At 38.8% G+C, this 22,884-nt stretch overlaps 1 protein-coding gene across 5 annotated transcripts in view; it reads right to left on the bottom strand.

Annotated features, from left to right (window-relative positions):
- Positions 1 to 22,884, bottom strand: part of smarcd3b (SWI/SNF related, matrix associated, actin dependent regulator of chromatin, subfamily d, member 3b) — a 46,341-nt gene that overhangs the window by 13,341 nt on the left and 10,116 nt on the right. For 2 of the 5 annotated variants that reach the window (XM_060874131.1, XM_060874130.1), the window contains exons 1-4: positions 14,013 to 14,204; positions 6,634 to 6,845; positions 1,592 to 1,681; positions 464 to 506 (exon numbers count right to left, since the gene is read on the bottom strand). In XM_060874131.1, coding sequence (XP_060730114.1) covers positions 464 to 506; positions 1,592 to 1,681; positions 6,634 to 6,845; positions 14,013 to 14,090 — 423 coding nt within the window. In that variant the 5' untranslated portion in view covers positions 14,091 to 14,204. Of the gene's footprint in view, positions 1 to 463; positions 507 to 1,591; positions 1,682 to 6,633; positions 6,846 to 14,012; positions 14,205 to 22,884 lie in introns of those variants that run through there. The other 3 variants (XM_060874134.1, XM_060874133.1, XM_060874132.1) reach the window with 2 other exon arrangements.

Genomic DNA, 22,884 nt, shown 5'->3' on the forward strand with positions numbered 1-22,884 from the left:
AGGATACAGATTAAAAACAGAGAGTGTCAGTTTGTGTAGTGTGGAAACTGAATGCTACCGCTGGTGTACACACACCTGCAGCCTGCTCTGGGAGTTTTGAGTCTCCATCACAGTATTTGGGTTACAGCTCTCCCTGATACACCTGTGGACTCCTGACTCTCTGCCCTGAATATAAATGTCATTTTGGAGAAGGTGTCATCCGTACATTTAAGTTTGAATCCTGTCCAGCTACGTGTACACAGCTGCCCCTAACCCTTTTTTCTGTCTCTTTCTTGGCAATGAGTAACACCTATCACATAACATGACATGATCAGCATCACAAAATTATATACGGTGTCTCAGCGACACTGCACAGCCAAGCATTCCCTCATACACAAGCTCTTTCTCTCTCTCTCTCTCGCTCTCTCTTTCTTAAACACACACACACACCCTACAGAGATAATGTCAACATCAGAGAACTCACCCTTTGTGGAAGAATCTTATCAGCCATTTTCCTCCTCTTGGTGCTGCAGAAAAGAGGGAGAAAGAAGAGACAGAGAGAAGGACACAACGAGGAGGGGGGATGAGATGTTACTATGGAGACCGATAGTGTAGCACCCGGGACATCTGCTAAAATTCTAGGGCTGGCCCAGGATGCAAGAATGCTGGTGCTGTGTGTGTGTATGTGTGTGTGTGTGTTAGTGATTCCAGCCCAGATGGTGTCCGCCAACACGGGCACAGAGACGGCTGGCAGAGCGACACAGACAGATTCACAATGTGGAACCTGGCAAACATTTCCTATGCAGGACCTTGAGTGAAATTAAGTGTATGTTCATCACTTTACTGGTGTGGACGTATTTGATTCTGCTATGAACATGAGGGCCATCAAATACATTTGCCTCCCTCGCTACATCCCTTCTTTGCTGTGAAAAGTCATTTTAGCACTCCGAATGAAACGTTTCTCTCAATCGCTCTAGGAGGGTGGGTTCAAAAGACATTCTAAACAACAGCAGAGAGAGAAAACACACACACACACGCAAACAGGACCATGCTGTGCACTGTCAGAAGTGGACCCTTCATTCAGCAGAGCGCTTATTTAGAAAAAAAATAAGTTGTAGAGCAGATCTTCTAGCACAAAGTCAGAGAAGAACTCAGAACCCTTATTTAAAGCCATTTCAAGTGACTCATGGGAACACTGTTGAATAGTCACTATAGGAGATGGGTCAAGTCTCTGTATTATAGTTTGGTCTGGAACTACATTTCCCATCATGCCATGCAGCACATCATGCACATCCATGCATAAAAACTCCGAAACAGGATAACTGATGCAAAAAAACAAACATTACAGAATCTTCTTTCTAAAAAATCTGTTTGAACTAAAAGTATAAAAACCTTATTTATTTCTTTTTTATAAAAAAAAGTCTGATTTCACTTTAAAACCTGTTTTCAGGGGTGAGGTGCAAAATGCTTGTTAAGGAATACGCAAACGAGTTTGGTGTCAGTGGGTGGATGCTGGGGTTGGGGTGTTGTGGGGATCAGTTGGGAAGGCTTGGGTCATGGGTAGGTTCAAAAAGCGCACGAGAATCTATCATGCAGCAGAATCAACTCCTACTTTGATCCGAGTGTGGGATCTGATTGGGCCTCTCTCATGTCCATCTGTCTCCCTGGCATCTCACTGGCTCCAGGATATCCCACCGGCTTCCTACGAGTCGACGGAATTTGAATGGGACTTGATTAGAGACTACTGACTTTTTTTTTTGGTCTAGGTGTGAAAGTCCGCACAACCCAATGAACAAACCTTAAAATATATTAATAAAAAATAGCATATAGTTTTCTAGCTGAATCATGTAAAAGGTTGACCAACCCATTTGCACGGATGTAGATCTGATTCGATTATAATAATTCAAAACAAAATTATACCTAGTAAATACACTGATCAGCCATAACATTAAACCCACTGATAGGCTGGAGTGAGTAACACTGAATATCTTGTTACAATGGTACTTGTCAAGAAGTAGGATACATTAAGCAGTAATTGAACAGTCAGGTCTCAAAGTTGATGGGTTGGAAGCTGGAAAATGGGCAGGTAAAAAAAGGGTAAGGATCTGAGGGTCTGATCTGAGTGTCCAAAGAAGGATAACCGGTGAACCAAGGACATGGTCATAGACCCCCAATAACCACTGATGAGTGTGGCGAGTGAAGGCTAGCCCGTATGATCATACACCCTCTACTCAAGCAAACCAACAAATGTTGAGATATGCAGAAGGTCCAAGACCATGAGCTTTGTATAACATACACACAATCACATACTGTATGTTAGACATAACAGCTTATGAATGGACCAAACAAATAGAGAAGCGTTTTTGGTGGACATTGCCGCGCTTGCAACCAGCGATTTAAAGGATGATCCTTAGAATCATTAAAAAAACAACAACAAACAAATTTACCAAGCACCAAAAAACACACATATCTTCAACACATATCAGTGCAATATGGTTCCGATTAAATAATTGTTGCTATGGTAACATCACAAAGGACATTGAATTCCTCCTTTTTAAATTCTGTCGTAATGAGTTACCACATACTACATTCTCTCATTTCCACTGTTATGCTGCTGTTACAATCAATTTAAAACAGTTCAAAAAACCAAAAGGACCTGATTGCACATGCAAAAGTCGTAGAAGTCGTAGAGGAAAGTGATAAACCTACATTTATATTGTAGGTAAAAACTGGTAGATGATTAAATGCTTCAACGTGTCCAATCTTTCCTGGATGCCTAGCAACTTTAACCAATCAAATGACAAATCTGTTTTATTTCCAGCCAAAAATGTGCATTTTCTCTAGTTCAATTTGAGGTGTTGGACATTTGAGCAACACCAGTCAGCCAATCAGAAATAACGTACACTCTTTCACTCGCACCGAATGCAACTAGAATACAGATGCTACTAATGAATGCTAATTGCATGCTAGAGGTGAGTGTGAGTGGATCAGTTAAACTGAGGGAACATAAGTAGAGAAGTAGAGGGAGAAAAAGTGAGACAGACAGAATGAGTCAACGAATAAGTAACAGATACCCTAACATGATAAAATGTAGGCGACTGGAAACAGCAGTAAATGGTGACTGGAACATCAAGCACAATCGAAGACGTTAAAGGTGCCTGTCAATTCACATACTTATTCACTGTTCTATGCCATTATGTAATATAGTGCGGATAGTGTGTTTACAGTGAAAATTTAACAAGAACAAGAAGCCTTGCACTTCAGCTACCAAATGATGCATTTATTCACAGAAAAAAAAGCGTGGAATGTTAAACACTTCACATTCACTCAGCACTCGCAGCTTTGTTGACGTAGTGAAAAGGGGGCTGGGCTACCAGTCTGATACTGGATGAGAAAAATTCTCAGAATAGCTGAAAACACTCCAATAGATAGTGTAACACACTTTTGTAAGGAAAGGGATAACTTTACAACTTTAATCATTTCAAAATAACAGAAAACTCACAAACGCATCCCTTAAAACGGATTTATTGTAACCGTGGGATACGTGTTACTTAACAATAAAACTTATGTAAAATAAGTAAATGAAAAAATAACGAGATGTAGCATCAGATTGCGGCATTCATCTAAAGTGTGCATATTTGGCACATGTGGACATACTTAAAGGGGAACTGAAAAATATATATAAACACCGCTCTTAAAGGGGAAACACCGTAACTCGTTACAACAGGACTTGATCTGGCAAATGTTTAAATTAACTCACATTGTGCCATTTATTTTTAAAGATTTTAAAATTCACCATAAGTTGTGTCGTCACACTGCGTGCTTTTGACATCATTTTTGCGTTGCTTGGGTACATGCTTTTAGTAAAAAGTGTATAAATAGTGTATAATACGTCGTCTGGGACTGTTCCACAAAACGTAAACTGATACTGGCAAACTGGTGAGATGAAAAAAGTACAGCATTATTACTATATAGGGATAATAGATATTATAGATATAAAAAGGATGGTGAAAGATATTAGTATTGAGTGGGGGCGGTTTTCAATTTAGCTTTGAAAGAAGAGATAAAATGTGACAGACAGATCAAGAGTTTGGAGGTCATAAAACTTAATGAGATTCCACCGAAGGAACAGTGTTTGAAACAGATGTAGAACTAGAGGACCTGAGTGCATATGAAAGGTTGTAGAGATCGAGATGAACTATAGACTGTAGACTATGTAAAGCTCTGGAACGCCTACGTACGTTTGTATTAAATGCAAGGAAAAATCTTGTGCATGATTTAAAAAACAGTACATTGGGTCATCATTGATCTGTGTTTTTTAGCGTATGTAGGTATTTTCTGTGTATGAAGTTTTAAACTAGGTCTAGATGTCTAATGTTTCAAAAGGAAATAATATTTATATAGTAGTTAATGTGGGACTTAGATGACTGTAGCTGAAGATGAAAGCTAAAGTGTTAATATTACATAACTTACAAAATTATTCCAGTTGATCTGCTTCATCTTATGGTGTCTGTTTAAGGATGATAGCGACCCTATCCACATGGTATACATCTTCACAGAATGGGTTGATGAATACGAAAATGATCATATATTGTTGAATGGTGCGAAAAGTATTTGCCCCCTTCCTGATTTTTTATATTTTTTTGCACGTTTGTCACACTTTAATGTTTCAGATCTTCAAACAAATTTAAATATTAGTCAAATAAAACACAAGTAGTTTTATCAGTTATGCTATGATATAACCTGTGAAAAACCTTATGACAATTCATTACGGCGGTGTTGTTAACTGTTATCATTAACTTTACAGCTCTGTTCAATATCCTTTATTGAAAAACGGTTACCAACGATAGCAGTGAATAATTACATGGTGCATTCATATCACTTTTGGAAGCTAGCAGTTCGATATCAGATGATTATTAACAAACAATTATTATTTTCACTGGGAGTGGGAGAATATACAAGAAAGAAGTACAGTAATGAGTATAAAATGGAACAGCACCATATGAAAGTCAGGTATGACTAAGGTGGTTTTCACACTGGGCACATTTGTTGTGGTCTGAATACAAGTGTAAATGTCCAGTGTTGGTCTGGATTCAGGCTCATTCGATTCTGTTAAAATCCAGTGAACTCCAGTGCATTTGTGTTCATCTTTCAGCATCACAAACACATATGGAGAACACAATGCATTTCACCATGTTTTATGATTTATTATTATTTTCACGGCTTCTCACCTATTCGGTGTCCCACAGTGTTCCTCTGTCACTTATGCTTCAAGTGTGTTGTGGAAACTAATTATGTCATCATCAGATAAAACGCATACAAAGGTTACTTTACTTCCTGAACAAGACCCGATTACGAGATTCGATGACATTCATTGGGATCTCAGTACAGTTCCAGTGCAACTGAATTCACACCACTTCCTGCAGGTAGTCTCGGGTTCAGTACACGCTACGCTTACTTCTCTGTGACAAGCCTTCACTTTACCAATTATTCATGTAAACTCGGCTCTAAACTGCTAACGGGAAAGAGACATTTATATATTTCTCTGAGGTGGTCACTATTCTTATGGGTTACGCATGAGGTTAAAGTAAAAAAACTAAGGCCTTGTCCCAAATGGTCCTCCTTCAAATTTGCAACTTCATGACGCAGGCGAAATGAAAATGTCTCATACAGCTACCAATAAGCGATCAAAAAAGTGAGTAAATTGTGCTTTTTCACTGTTATCAAAACAGCTCCAGTTACTAGCATGAATAAACACTGACTGTATGAACACCGATGAACTTGTAGGAGATGAGGTGTGATTAAATATTTACATGTTAACAAAATACTCTTTCCTTTTTAATCACACTCTCACATGCTTTCAAACTAATACAGTTTAGCTTTTTCAGCCTGAAACAGCTAGTGGGGAAAAAGCTAGTGTTTTTCCTGCTAATCTTCCACGAGTGAAAAGAATAGTGGAAGGAAAAAACCCAAAAAAAACAGAAAAAACGACAAAAAAGATAGCTAGCTAGTTGCCTTTGGATATAACCTAATTAATTCCTTCTCAAGATACACATTCTCAAGAAGCAGGTTGGCATTTTTAAACTCTGTAACAATTTTATCAGTGTAACAAATAAGTAGAATTTAAAGCTCACTTTTTTTTAAAAGGTTTTTAGGAGACACACCACTGCAATTTTAGTAGGCAAATTGATATGAACAATATGAGCACGTAATTCATGTTCCAGGTTGTGGCTTTTCTAACACTTAGAGTCATTCATGCTATCTTAGATAATGTAGCACAGTCTAATATGATTACACAAAGCTATACGATGGATCCTTGAATCCCTCCATGTTTTACAAGTACTTTCTTGCATGGATAGGTAAGCGCTAATAATTATATATTAAACAGGAGTCAAACTAATTGCACAATTATTTCCAGGTCACCTTTGCAGACACCATAGTGGTACGTGAATAAGCCTTCACTGACTAATGCCTACAGATAAAGCAACTGCCCTGAGCCGTTGCTGCGGTAACAGATAACTCCTCTGTTGTCTTGGTAACAGTTTCAAGGCTACAATCAGGCATTAGTAGTCATAGAGACATATATCAGGGTGTACCAGATTATGCCGTATTTATCTGTGTTTTCAGACAAATTGTGTAAGTTATGACACTCACTTCCTGTTTCTGTTCTGTCCTGTTTGCTGCTGTTGTTGCTGCTGCTGCTGCTGGATGTGTTGTTGTGAGGGTGCGGGACGCTTGCGGTTGGACTCCACTGCCGGGTTGGTGAGCCCAGGCCGAACAGCAGAGTTTCCTCCATATGGTGGGCCTGGAGGACCCATTGGCGCCCCCTGATGGGGCATCCGTGGTCCTGATGGCATACCAGGACGCTACAGAATGGGAAGAAATATGTGATGAGAGACAAGAAGAAGAAAATGAATTACCTCTGAGAATAAACATGTAACATCCTTACAGTGCATTGGCTTGAGACTGCAAGATGCTGCATACATGACACATGAAGTGTCAGCGGTATGGTGCCGCAGACTTTCATCATGCCAATCATAATGTGTTTATGCATAAAATAGAAGATTTTAGAAGATATAATAAATCCGGGAGTCAGGGTTTCTGTAATCTATCTGCCCTATACCATTACTTAAGAGGTGAACAGGTTGAGTTACTGCTGTGGATAACATGAGGCTATAAAATGGTTTGTTTTTAGCTGAATGGGTCACATGATTGCATCCCTCGACTAAAAATAAACTGTTATAAAAAACTAACTGTTTTGAATTTCTCCGTTTTTGCAGAATTTTTTCAATTGGGGGATGACTGTCTCTGTGGTCGCAAAACAAAACAAAATTCAGTATCACATAAATGCGTTTCAAATTTCCTTACTCAAAACACCTGCCTTTAGCAACACTTTCTACAAAAATGATGGTCTTGTGTTGAGGGAATGGCTCTCAGAGCAGCTGCTAACACCAGCCAATGACGATAATTCAAAAACTTGTAGCAGATTCCAATAAAAGGCAACTGTCTGTCTGTAAAACAAAGTGAGTGCTGTTGACCTGCACAGCTGAACCAATAAAGAACCAAGCAACATAAAGAAAAAGAGTCTTAACACCGATCCACCTGTGTCTGCCACTCATCAAGAAACAGCTGGTGTGTGTATGGATTGGTGAAAACATGTGAAACAGCTCACGTCTCAAATGTTCTCTTTGAGCAATTGAAATTAGTCTAAACTAATTCCACATATTTGTAAAGACAGGAGCCCAAGGCAGGACGGACTTCCTTCATAGCTAGTCGCTGTTCAAATTCAATACTTGTATGGGATAAAATGACTACTCACCAGATGTATATTGGATTTGACCCAGTCATTCATTCAAGCAAATTTTTTCCCCTTCCCAAATTCTATTGACAGATTCCTGTTACAACCCATTATCATCAGTTTGTAACCATAGACTTTGGGGTATGAGTATGTTAGTAATGTTTAACAAAAAGTTGAGAGAACAGCAAACTTGACTTACGCTAAAAGCAACTATCTTGCGACCTTTTACAGTTAAGAGATGTGGCAAGCTTTATTTTTCTCAATATTTTTTCAGGATTTCCAGTTTTACTGGAAACAAGGTCACCACATCGTTTTTTGATGTATGAACATTGTCACCCGATTTCCTTTATCAGTCTTTGCAATACATCATACAACAGAATTGTTCTGTAGATCATAGAAACGCTGCCTGCATTTATGCTTTGCATTTGTTTGCAGACATGTATTAGATTATTTTTTGCTACAAAACACATTCATAAGTGGATGTAGAGTATTTTTATCTAAGCCCAATATGGCATAAAACTATGACCCTGACATCCCTGTCATTAACTCTCCTACCCACTGTTCCTCTCCTGAGCATCATCCACCCCTGTGGATGTCTATTAGCGCTTGTTGTAATTCCCATATTGTGCAAATAATATCTCTGTGGAGCTCGTTGTGTCTAAGTTTTACCAGAAAACTAAAACAAACAGCTGGACGATGCTGAGTGACAACAACCAACCATAACATCTGAGCGTATACGAAGAAGGCGCAGTCATAATATTTATAAGAACTTAATAACATGTCTGCAGTTAAAATGGCATCTTAGAACCTCTAAGATTTCTTTGATTTTAAAGTACGTCACCTCCCATGAACCATAAATAGCCACAGAATCACGTAGACCACAGTAGATCTATTTTATTCGCAAGTAGCCCTTAAAAACGACAAGCAACTCGTCCTCCCATCAACTCCGCCCTCACTGACACCTATTTTACCATTCAAGGCACTGCTTTGGTGCTACAAGGTGAAGGACTGTTGCTTTCACCTTGTGGCCTTAATGTGGGAAAGGACTGTTCTTTTTAGCTATGCAGGAAGTGTTCTCATTGAAACCTAGGCGTGAAGGAATGTGCTTTGAATGTACTAACATCACCCTAACTGCTTGACATTAAAGCATGGGTTTGTGCTTTCTGTCATAATGTTAGCAAGGGGTGATGAGGGAGAGAGTTCAATTGTCTACACTGGAGTAACAACAAGGTGATACGGTGACACTTTTCACAGGAACTTTTCCTTTGATGACACACTGGATCCTCTTCCTCTTCCAATCTGTTTCAAAATGTGTTGCTTTGTGCACAGTATAGTGTGTGGGTGAGGGTTTTTTTCTGGAATCTAGCAAGCTTGTGAACCACACTGTAGCAAAATAAGAGCAAATGAAGCAGGGAGGCATGGGGATGGGTTGCAAATTGAGACCCAGAGACATACATTGTTGTTTCGTGGCGACAGGAACATGCAGAAACACATGAGGACCTGAAGCTGGCTACAGTAACTTTAGACACAAATGAATGCTCTGATCTCCAGAGAAGCATCTAAATGAATATCTGTTTCTCATAAAAGCAGTGGGAAGAGTGTAGTAATTGCTTTAGGAACTCTTAGGGACTAACAATGTATCAAAGTGATAGTTCACCATGTCACAAACACAATAATTATTCTATATAATTTTGTATCAGATGATGAGGGTATCCGTAGATCTGCTGATGTTGTCCTTTGCATCAGCTTACTCCTTTCTCAGTTCTTGCTGTCTGAAGGACAGCCAGTTGTTGCTGTCACTCTTGTCTTTGGAACAGGTGTCTGGTCTCTCTGGTCACTGCAGTGCTGCTTTTATTATCCGTTTCAAATGAATATCAACGGCCAGAACAAGCAAGGAATAATCCACCAGCTAGATAAATGGAGAAAATCACAGTTCGTGCTTTCTGTCAAATAATCCTCTCATTACTATAGCAAGAGTTTGATCTTTAAGCAATTTGAATCTAACCCTGGTGCTTTTTCCACCTTGGTGCCTTCATTTCCGGGACAAACAAAAATAAACATCAATCAATCATAAGCTTCTTTAGGAGAACAAAAAATAGTTCTTTTATGCAACGTATATAAAGAACCATTCCTTGGATCTTTATATTAAAAAGTGACCTCCTACGTTAGGGTTCTTGCTGGAGCAAAGTTTAAGCATATGACACATTGATGCAGTGAGAGATGTGACAGATTAGTGAGTAATTACCTATTGAACTTCTTCACATGTACACACATTTTGTACGTATCAGCACCGAAATGCTTCTCTGCTAAGTCCACTTAGTATTCTGGTGTACATGTGTGTACAATACTGTAGTGACCTTCACAGTGTGTGGGCTGGATTAAATGTGTGTATCAGTTCTCATCATGATGCTTCATAGAACCGACATGTGATCTGCCTTAATCCTCAGTTCTTATTGAAAACTGTGCTGTAATGCAGTTCAGACAATTCACTACTGAACACAAACATGCTTATCTGGAAAAGCATTAAATACATAACTCTCAGATAAAGGAATCTGCGAAGGTTCTTTGGATGGCTGCCGGTATTACCTTTCGGAATAGTTTCTATTTGGAAAGTTTTTCTAAAAGTGAAATCCTACCATTTTTGTACCCTTTTCCCTAAATGTGTAGCACTTATACAGTCTCAAGCTAAATTTCTTACATTAACCTACATTATTGAAACCGATTCCATAATGTACGAATTCAAGCTTTCGTGTAGCAACATAAGGAAAGACATGTGTAAGTCTTCTGACATTTCAAAAATCACTGACACCTTTTGTGGGAGGGTAGATATACAAGTAAAATAGCTCTATGTAAAATATTTTCTGACTAGTCAGAGAGTGTGGATTTGAATGTCAGAAATACTGACAGTATTTGTGCTATCAATCAACTGAATGACAGGCTACTGCAGTTGAATCCAGGCGATAAACAACTCCCAGCCTCCAGCATGGTCATGTCTCCTGCCCAAGTTCCTGTTTTTGTCATTATTCGGAGAACTGATGGCTATTTAAACAAACCTTCCAAGTAAAAAAGATCCTTGCTTATGGTGAGTTACATTACTCTCTGTGTAAAGTAACACACTGAATAAATGGAACAAAAGTCAAGACTTGAATCTCAGTTTGCTCCAAGCTGAATGTTGCAATGGCACATATTGAAATGAAGCGGGGGGGGATCCATAGTAGTTTACTGGTTTACCTCTAATTCATAGTTGTTGAATCCTTAACTCTATATTAGAAATACAAATGTATTATTCGGGAATGTGCAGATCATTTGCTCTTAAACTTGCTCTTACCTGAAAGGTCTTTTTGAGACTAGAGAAACAAAAAGTCACGTTTACTTACACATGGTCAGAAAAAGCACATTATTGTTACCTTGAGTCACTACTCAATACAATTTAGCATTAATTTGTTCATCCTTAGTAATTGCCTGGTCAGGGAGGCATTACAAGTACTAGTGGACTAAATTTGTTTAAAAATGATGCAAGCGGGTTCACACACACAGAAAAAAAATAAATCGTCTTTTTGTGTCCAATTATGACCTGGAGTACTGTTTAGAACTCAGTGCCCATGCTGACAGTGCTGGAATATCTATTTTTTTAGCGTTTCCATAGTCCTGGGGTTCCCTTTAAACCAGCTTCTGATTTAAGTCTGAATACCGAATACGCAGATTGATATTTGAAGCACTAAGCAGATATCGATAGTGTACCTGTGTTACACCCCTACGTTCTATGTACAAGAGCAAGGAGATGAGCAGTACAGAACTAACTATTTGGGGGAAGTCGTGGCCTAATGGTTAGAGAGTCTGACTCCTAACCCTAAGGTTGTAGGTTCGAGTCTCGGGCCGGCCACGACTGAGGTGCCGTTGAGCAAGGGACCGAACCCCTCCCCAACTGCTCCCTGGGCACCGCAGCTCCCTGGGCGCCGCAGCATAAATGGCTGTCCACTGCTCAGGGTGTGTGTTCACGGTGTGTGTGTGTTCACTGTTGTGTGTGTGCACTTTGGATGGGTTAAACTCAGAGAACAAATTCTGAGTATGGGTCACCATACTTAGCCGTATGTCACATCACTTTCATCTACAAAACCAAATACAAATCGTTTGGAAATTATCTTTATGCAACAGAAATAAATGACTAAATGCTGAACTAAGCTGATTCTAATCATGTACTCCCCCTCCACATCATGCTTGCCATGGTAGAGTATACACCAGTCATGTGGTCACAGTGCTTTTGTAGTGTTAGTCTTTAGGTCTAAATGAATGGGAAAGTCTGCTACCAGTGGAGTGAAATGACCCTCAGGTCATCTTTATTTATCCACAGAGTTAAACAGTACAAGTCAGTCTGTCATTAACCAACACACTTTGTGTATCTACTTTGAGAAGGGGAAAGCAACAACTATCCCTGTCTGTGATGACTAATACTTTAGATAAAAGACTTTCAACAACATCTAGGCAATCAAAACAATGCCGCAGTGACAGGAGGGCATTTTGTTAGGGTAAATAACATAAGATGAAACCAGCCGTGAATATGTATGACCTGAAAACTAGCAATGAACTACAATTGAAACTACATCGTTACCGGACCGACAGAAAAAAATTCACCAATAAGAGATTTATACTGGAACTAAACAGGCCGCTCTGTCCTATTCGTGCTAAATCCTATTCAAATCATCTCTACTGCGAACCTTGATACACACACTCTGTTCCTCACCTTGGAAACAAGGCTAAACCTCTACATTCTTCCAAAGACACTCCAAACATTTTCATCCCAAGTGGAGATAACAACAATAGCGCTCCAAATGAATTTGCTTATACGTGTAGGCTTAAATACTGTGGCGTGTTTAAAGATCTCAGGAAAAGTGTTGGTGAGATCCAGAATAAATGAATGAAGATAAGGAGAGAGCTGTGATAAAGGCGAGAGTGTTTGAGGTGCAAAAAGGTGAATAGTGAGAACGAGGAGAGGAGAGGTGACGAGACGAGTGGAAACATTTGGCCAGGAAGAATGAGAGCCTTGTCAAGGTTAATTAGTCTGCAGAGACGTATGCGATTGTTTCCATCATTCATCACCCAAACTCAGCTTTTAGTTCCTCTCTTCTTACTGCTTGCTGCCTACACACTCAATGGCTTTATTAGACATTCAGGGCCAGAGCTATATTACTATATTTGTATACTGGCTTGCAAAAAGTAATGGCTGATTAAATAGCACTAGAACTCAACGGAGCAGATTAGAAGAGTTATTTGCACTTTTACAAAAGCCTTTAACGGCAAAACCACAACATTGCTGGCAACAGACAACACACAGAACTTCACCACACACTAAAATGTAATCACTAAAAGCATCTGAAATCCAACCAAAAAAGGACAAATGAGAACTGTTTCTGTTTCTGCCAGAGGAAAAAAAACTGATACGGTCTGAAACTAAACTGAATGATATTTTCAATATTGCAGTTCCTCTAAAGCCTGAATTCAAACAGTGGTTTTCAATCCTATATTAATAATATGCAAAAATTCAAAGTAAAGTGAAATGCCTAAAAACAACCAGCTTGAGTTATCTGGGTTCATACATTTTGGTGTTCTTCGCTAGACAAAGCACTAGCTATCATAAATAAACCATTGCACAGATAAGATGTATGTATATGAACAAAAGGCCCACAGAGTGAGTCTGAAATGAGATCTTATATTTCATTCTGACATGTAATTTTAGAAAGTAATTAAGATCCATGTGAGCGCATTAAACAGAAAATCTGGAAACATGTCAGTTTACTATGCACGGTATGTCAATCCATATGGCAAACCCTTAAATGTTATTCATGCAGCTATTCATGTGGTCAGAGGAGTTAAAATAAGGTCAAGCCCATGTACAGGCTGAAGGAAAGCGTTGTTCTGAATGAAAACTCTCGTCATTTCAGGCTCTGCATCCGTCCTTTATTGACTAAAAGCTAGATCTTGCCTCCCCCCTTTTTTTTTCACGGCTCCCGCTTACATTTCTGTACACAGATGCATGCTTGCCTCGCTCATTTCCCTTGACTTCCCTCCTTTCTCTGTGCTTTAAAAAGAAAGAGTGGCGTGTAACTGGGAGCCTGAGGACTGGAAATAACCTTCACATGAATGGCTATCCCAGCTATTACACACATATAAACGGCTGTCGCTGCATTCTCTCTCTCACACACACACACACACACACATACACACACAGTGTACTCACCACTCCATGGACAAGGAACTCGAACAGTTTGCTCTTGGTGGCTTTGCGTGCCCCTCCAGCCGTCTCCTCCGAAGACATTTCCCTACAGCTCCACTCTATGCTCCCTCACTCTGCCTCTCCTCCTATTTCTTTTGTCTTTCCCTCTCTCCCTCAGCTCTTTCTCTTCACCCTCTCTTCACCTCCTCACCCTCCCTCCCACCCCTCCTCCTCCTCCTCCCCTGCTCCTCACTTCCTTCGCTTTGTGCCCTCCTATCCTTAACTCCTGCTCCTCGCGGGCTCTCCTCCTCTGTTAAGTTGGAACATGCGCTCTCTCATATAAAGACACTGACACACGCGCGCACACACTCGTGTTTGGTTGAGTTGTCTTTCACAAGCCCGGCTCATAGGGAACGTGGGGGGTTGAGAGTTGGGGGTCTTTTAGGGGGGTTCCTGCTGGCCTACCAAGACTGCCCAAAATACCCCCAATCCAACCCCTTACCCCATCCAACACACACAAGCACACACACATGCACACTCACACACACACACGTGCACACACACACACACACACACACACACTCACACACACACACACAGAGGCTCACATACACATGCTATCACAGACTCCAGCAGCTGTTGCATTCCAACAGCTATGATAAGGGAGGACTGTTATGGTGTTCTTTACTGCTAGTCCTCCACACACACACACACACACACACACACACACATGCACACACAAGCATGTAGTTCATTCAGTTCAATATTTGACTTATTCACATGCTGCTCATTTAAATGAGCACGATTAAATGAGAAGACTTGAATTGGAAACAGTTGCTGCTTATAAGATCTGACGTATTAAATAAATCCTTTCCTACACCTCTAGCTCTTTACTTTTTTTTTTACTTTGGGCCCCTGAATGGGTCATTTAATGTGTTATTTAATTCAAATAATATAAGCAGCTATTAGGAATCATGATGCATTTTATTTCAATTACAAAACAGCAGTTGCCAGAATTTCCGATTTTTAATTTATGAATGAATGACACTTTGTTTATAGTTACGGTGGAACATCCAAAAGGCAATCAAGTTTCTATTTGGAATAAAGTCATAAACCACATGGTTTCTCACAGTATCAATAGCAATTTTAAATGAGTTACACTAATGGATGTATATATATGTGTATGTGAGTGTGTGTGTGTGAGTGTGTGTGTGTGTGTGTGAGAGAGTGAGTGCGTTTATGAAAGTTCAACAATTTCAATTTATTCTTTATTCTTTTTCTTTTTTGGATTATTAAATCCGAATGATCCAGGGGTTTTGAGTAGACCTCAGTCATAGGAACTGGAAGTGAGATTTTCAGACGATGGATGTGATCTGAAAGTGGAATGTGGCTAGCAGAGAGGTTACTATTTAACACTTCTGTGTTGAAAGCTTTACTTGGCTAAAACACAGTGTATCTATTTCCCCACTGTCACTTATATTGCCCTGTGCAACAGAAAAATTAAGAGAACAGAAGCATGACCTCAGAGGAGCAGCCAGTGTCCAGCCAGCGCTCGGCTCCAGACGCATTTTTCATTGCCCAGTCCCCCATTAACTAAAATGTGTCAAGACTTTACTGCACCATTCACGAGTGCATTTGAATGTTTGTTTGTTTGTGGTTAGCATTTTGACTAGTGATGAGAAATCTCACTCTTGGTGTTAAGTAACATGTTTTGTAATTATATCAGTCATGAGTAATGTAAGACTCCTAGTTTTTCACATGCTGGTTAATATTACTACTGTTACTATGTCACCACCTGAAACTTTTAGACCTACATTCTGCTATTCTAACACCATTTGCCACAAAAGACATTCAGCAGTCTATTTAGCCTCAATAACGATTCACCTTGTTATGATTCATACTAGGCTTTGTAAAATGATTATATATTTTATATTTTATATATTTTATACCTACTGTATACAGCTACTGACTAGCCCATATGTTGCTATACTCAGATTGTCAGTTCTTCTCTACTCCATATGTTAATTGCAAAGCAACACCACTGAACAGATGTTATTTAAGTCTCAGTACATCAGAGACATGAACATGTTAGATTATCTAGTACTGATATGGCACAATGGAAGTGTTGTGGTTTTTGCTAACTGGTAAATGATGATAGCAATACAGCTACCTAGTTAACTTTGCACATATCTATTGAGATTCTTATGAATAAAGAATTCATTATTTTTTTTATGCCCATGTTTAGCTATAGGAACATATTTTTGTCAGTCTAGTGAGACAAAAAGGTCATGAAAGTCATGTGTTGAATAGAATTGTAATATTAGCAAGTAGCTAAATGGCTAAAGTAGCTAAAAGTACAATAGCTATACACAGTTACCACTGTATCATTTATTGATATCAGTTATTAGTTAAAGTTCACAGAAGGGACGTGTGTTGTCTTTTTCACACCTGCTAACAGAAAATTCTATCAAAAGAACAGAATTTGTATAAAACCAAATCAAAAATATTTTTAATACTCTTAAAGCCTCTAATATACTTGTATGTAAATTTATTACATTAAACAGAATTTTTTTCTGTTCTTTTGTGCTTTTGTCAGAAGTCAGAGGTTTTTACTAGTCTTAAAATGATTTACTGTTGTATTAAAAGTAAAAATTTTAACAAGGTTCATGTCTCCATTCTGTCTCATTTTATGTGGATACTTTCAGGGGTGTGTGTGTGTGTGTGTGTGTGTGTGTGTGTGTGTGTGTGTGTGTGTGTGTGTGTGTGTGTGTGTGTGTGTGTGATCTTTGTTACATAAACCATAACTCATAATAAATCCTAATCCTTCTATTCGATATTTATATGTAAACCCAGCAGACATTTATCATTTATATTAAACAGGTAAAATACAGGGTCAAAAAAACTCATACTGAAAAGTCTTGCTGGGCAAAAATGAACGAACCTACAAGCAGGAGAGATTTGACTCAACAGCTCCATCTGTTGAACAAGAAACAATTTACAAGAAACACGTCTGCTACGATGCAGGTATATAATCCGGGATTTGATCTACTGTAGTAAGTAAGTAAGTAAGTAAATATATATATATATATATATATATATATATATATATATATATATATATATATATATATATATATATATATATATATATTATTTTTTAATTTTTATTTTAATGGCAGATAACAGCAAAACAATTTATAACACATAATTCATGTGTCCACTGTACACATATTGAGAGTATACATTCTTAGTTTATCTCCTTTGTGCTTGTTACACAAATTAAACATTTCTAAACAGACTATACCAAAGTAAGTATGATAAAAAAAACATATAGATAGATAGATAGATAGATAGATAGATAGATAGATAGACTGTAGATAACATGCTCAGGGTTATTCTCTATGTGCAAAGAAATCTTTGTAGTTTGCACACACTATACATTCATATTATATATGTATATTATTAGTCTTTGATTATGTACCATACTGTATTTTAACTTTAGCAGTTTATCCTGCTTTTAATTTTCTTTGCAGGTGAAATTTTACTTTTTTCCTTGCTGTCTGATATAAAAAAAGTCAGCTGATGCTCATCCACACAATCTGGAGACCAGGGCTGATTGTGCATGAAATGTGCCGTATGTCTCAGTACCCCTGACGGTTCCCCTCCGTCTCTCTCACACCCATTGACTGGAAGGACGAGGGGGTGGGGATTTACAACCCCAGCTGCAGTGCTTCTGCCATCCTGCAGAGGTCTGTACATGAGCTGGCCTAATTCCATGATTTTACAGACCTTTTCAGTGAGAAAATGCCCTAAGGGCTAAATTTAAGCAGCAGGCTGCCACCATCCTCTAATTATAATAAGATGATAACCAAGGATGGCAGCATAATACATGAGCATCGATATTTTATTCCTGTTGGGATATAATGAGCAGTAGACCACTGGATCTCAACCCTGGTCCTGCACAGGTGAGTGTTTTCTCTTCTCTCACTTCTCACATACTCACTTCAGCCAGGAAAGGATGTTAATTAACTGAATAATCATATCAGATGTGATAGAGCAGGGAAAACATCAATATATGTAAAATATGTATATACTGTTTTTACCTTAATCTTGAACTCCAAATTAGAAGAATGAAATTATTATTATTATTATTATTATTATTATTATTATTCATTCATCTTCTACCGCTTATCTGAACTACCTCGGGTCACGGGGAGCCTGTGCCTATCTCAGGCGTCATCGGGCATCAAGGCAGGATACACCCTGGACGGAGTGCCAACCCACCGCTGGGCGCACACACACACACACACTCATTCACTCACGCAATCACACACTACGGACAATTTTCCAGAGATGCCAATCAACCTACCATGCATGTCTTTGGACCGGGGGAGGAAACCGGAGTACCCGGAGGAAACCCCCGAGGCAGGGGGAGAACATGCAAACTCCACACACACAAGGCGGCGGCGGGAATCGAACCCCGACCCTGGAGGTGTGAGGCGAACATGCTAACCACTAAGCCACTGTGTCCCCATATTATTATTATTCATTTTATTTTTAAAATATATATATAAATATATACCATCATGACATGGGTGGCTTAGTGGTTTGCATGTTTGTCTCATGCCTCCAGGGTTGTTGGATTGATTCTCACCTCTGCCCTGTGTGCCCAGAGTTTGCATGATCTCCCTGTGCTTCAGGGGGTTCCTAAAGGTACTCTGGTTTTCTCTCCAGTCCGAAAACATGTGCTGTAGGTCTGATTGGCATCTTTAAATTGTCTGTAATGGGTGTATGGTTGTTTCCTCTGATGTATTGAAACCCCATCCATGTTGTCCACATTAAGCCCTAAATTTCTCTTGGCTTCCTGCAACCTTGTTGTAAGACATGAGCGCGACAGAAAATCATGAACCCAGTGAAAAAAAAGATTATGTATTTATCAGAGTGGCATAGCAATATCTAAGATTTTCACTTAAATGGTGTCCAGTTATTGCATCAACTGGGCCTTACCTTGCTTGATAAGGTCAACTTATACAGATGGCAATTTTATGTTAGACTGAAATTTCTTTCTAAAAGTAATAAGTCCTGGGATATTTCCTCACTAATCTGAGAAATTCCTTAGCATTTGCACCAAACCCACAGCTGGCCACAATTTTGCTTCTGAGTGGATCAAAACCAGCATTTCTCTGGTGCTGTAAGCCCCATCACACAAAGGTGCTAGCAAAATGGATGTGATGAAGCATTAGGTACAGCGCAGGTTAAATGCTATATTTGGACCGATAGTTGAAAGTTTCTAAATAGGATTATGAGCCATTAGGTAGTGAATGGACAGCACAGTGCAACTACAGAGTTTTACTGGGTATCAAATTATCAAACCGCCGAGTTAATGGACACATACGTCTTTAACAGTAGGTGATTTTTTATATTTTTTTTTAATAGAAAACGTGAAATATGTTGCAGTCATAAATAATATCAGCAAACTAACTAGCCTAGTTTGCTGTAATAGATTTTTCCTCAGCAATAAAGACTGAGGTGAGAAAGTTGTTTATCATTCACTATAAATTTTGGAAGCAAAAATATTAAGAGAATTTGAGCTGCTTGTGTGGCTTGACTGTATGCTGCGACAGTTTAAGTGGGACATCGCATTGTGTAAAGGTGAATGTTCCCAAAATAACCAGGTTACTATTTTCAGTGACAATGCAATGTTGGAATACTGGCAAGGAAACATTTTCTATTCATGTCATAAATCTCCTTATAGTCACTCATTAACAAGACACTTTGTCTCCGTTTATTTGATTTTTTTTTTTTTTTTTAATAACTTTTGGCAATGTCCTCTGCAGAGATTGAGAGGAAAAAAAGCAAGCGTGAAAGCACCCTTAATAAGTAGGTATTAATCATCACCACACTAACTTAATATTTATGAGATACATTTGAATCAGTCTAGGGAATGTCAATATAGCAAGTAATGAACATCACATATACAGTGGTGTGAAAAAGTGTTTGCCTACTTCCTGATTTTTCCTGCACGTTTATCACACTTTCATTTTTAAGATCATCAAAAAATTTCAAATATTAGTCACAAATAACACAAGTAAACACAACATATGGTTTTTAAATGAAGGTTTTTATTATTAAGGGAAAATAAAATACAAACTCACATGGCCATGTGTGAAAAAGCCCCCACTCCCCTGTTAAAACAGAACTAACTGTGGTTTATCACACCTGAGTTCAGTTTCTCTCGCCACACCCAGGCCTGATTACTGCCACACCTGTTCACTATCAAGAAATCACTTAAATAAGACCTGACTGGCAACGTGAAGTAGACCAAAAGATCCTCAAAAGCTATACATCATGCCGAGATCCAAAGAAATTCAGGAACAAATGAGAAAGAACGTAATTGAGCTCTATCAGTCTGGAAAAGGTTATAAAGCCATTTCTAAAGCTTTGGGACTCCAGCAAACCACAGTGAGAGCCTTTATCTACAAATGGCGAAAACATGGAACCTTCCCAGGAGTGGCTGGCCGACCAAAATTACCCCAAGAGCTCAGCGACGACTCATCCAAGATGTCACAAAAGACCCTATAACAACATCCAAAGAACCACAGACCTCACTTGCCTCAGTTAAGGTCAGCGTTCATGACTCCACCATAAGAAAGAGACTGGGCAAAAATGGCCTGCATGGCAGAGTTCCAAGATGAAAACCACTGCTGAGCAAGAAGTACTGTATATTAAGGCTCGTCTCAGATTTGCCACAAAACATCTTGGTGATCCCCCAAACTTTTGGGACAATACTCTGTGGACTGACTAGACAAAAGTTTAACTTTTTGGAAGGTGTGTGTCCCATTACATCTGGTGTAAAAGTAACACTGCATTTCAGAAAAAGAACATCATGCCAACAGTAAAATATGGCGGTGGTAGTGTGATGGTCTGGGGCTATTTTGCTGCTTCAGGACCTGGAAGAACAAAATGAAGACTTTGGAGTGGCCTAGTCAAAGTCCTGACCTGAATCCTATTGAGATGCTGTGGCATGACCTTAAAAAGGTGGTTTATGCTCGAAAACCCTCCAATGTGGCTGAATTATAACAATTCTGCAAAGATGAGTGGAACAGAATTCCTCCACAATGCTGTAACAGACTCATTGCAAGTTATTGCAAATGCTTGATTGCCGTTCTTGCTGCTAAGGGCGGCCCAACCAGTTATTAGGTTTAGGGGCAAACACTTTCACACAGGGCCATGTAGGTTTGGATTTTGTTTTCCCTTAATAATAAAAAACCTTCATTTAAAAACTGCATGTTGTGTTTACTTGTCTTGTTATCTTTGACTAATATTTAAATTTGTTTGATGATCTGAAACATTGAAGTGTGACATGTGCAAAAAAGAAAAAAACAAGAAGGGGCAAACACTTTTTCACACCACTGTATTATATAATGAGTATAATATATTCAGTAATGAACACAAATATGTTTTATCAAGGCAACACCATTAAGAACAGAAAAAAGAAAACTGGCTACACATCTAGCTACACTATGTGGCCAAATGTTTGTGGACACCTGACCATCATCAGTCATCTGTAACTCAAACTACTGTTGCAAACTTGGAATGACATTATTGTATAGATTATTATATTCCTGTTTTACAAATTCCCTTCACTTGAACTAAGAGGCCTAAACCGCTAATGTTCCTGCATTACAATCACACCGTTGTGGACAAAGCAAGGTCCACAGAGACAAGGTTTTCCCAAGCTAGAGTAGAAGAAATCAAGAGTCCTGATCTCAACTCCTGAACAGATTTGTACTGTAACACTGACTTCACTCCAGGACTCTCCACAGCCATGCTCCAAAATCAAGCATGAGGATGATTTCCCTTCTGAGACTGGTTCCTCTCAAGGTTTCTTCATCACATCATCTCAAGTTTTTCCTTGCGACCATCACCTCTGGCTTGCTCATTGGGGATAGATGTTAGAGATATATAGAATATTTTAAATAGAATATTTTTAAATTAATTATAACCTTTAAATGCATGTATTTATTTTTTATTCTTATATTTTATGTATTTTTCTGTTTCTATACTTCTGTAAAGCTGCTTTGAGACAATGTGAATTGTTAAAAGCGCTATACAAATAAATTTAATTGGAAAAAAGTTAAAAACAGAAGAAAAAGAGTGGAGGCTCTTACAGCAACTGCGGAGAGCTAAAGCACAAAAATGTATGATACGATGTCCACAAATGTTTGGTTGTACAGTGTAGTTATTATCTAACCTGTTAATATCCAGGCAAGAACAAAGTACTTATTACATATCTAAAGCGAAACAAACATGTTCCTTTACTGAACCCTGCACAAGTTACATCACACGCAAGCAGAAGAAATTATAAAATGGGACAGAAAATAGCACCACTCTGACAATTATTTAAGACAGTTGACTACTAATACATTTCGAATAGTCATGAGACTGACTGACGGGTTATGTGCACTTTGTGTTGCTACATTCAACATACAGACCTATCCAAAAGTATTGGAACACAAATGCCAGTTCTTCTGTTTTTGCTATACATTTGATGGCAGACCACCCAATTGGATTCAGATCTGGTGATTGACTTAGTCAGTCTAAAACCTTCCACTTTCCCCTTTCTATGAAGTGTTTTGTTGCGTTTTGAAGCATCGTCTTGCTGCCTTATGAAGTTCCTCGCAATCAGATGCATTTCTGTGTAAACTGGCAGACAGAATTTTTCTGTAGACTTCTGAATTCATTCTGCTGTGACCATCATGAATTACGTAATCAATTATGATTAGTGAAGCTGTACCAGCAGCCATGCAAGCACAAGACATGAAACTACCACCACCATGCTTTACCTATGAGCTTGTAAGTTTTGGATCTTAAGCAGATTCTTTCTTTCTTTACA

The sequence above is a fragment of the Tachysurus vachellii genome, chromosome 7 (genome assembly GCF_030014155.1).
Source record: "Tachysurus vachellii isolate PV-2020 chromosome 7, HZAU_Pvac_v1, whole genome shotgun sequence".
In the NCBI taxonomy this organism is placed as follows: Eukaryota; Metazoa; Chordata; class Actinopteri; order Siluriformes; family Bagridae; genus Tachysurus; species Tachysurus vachellii.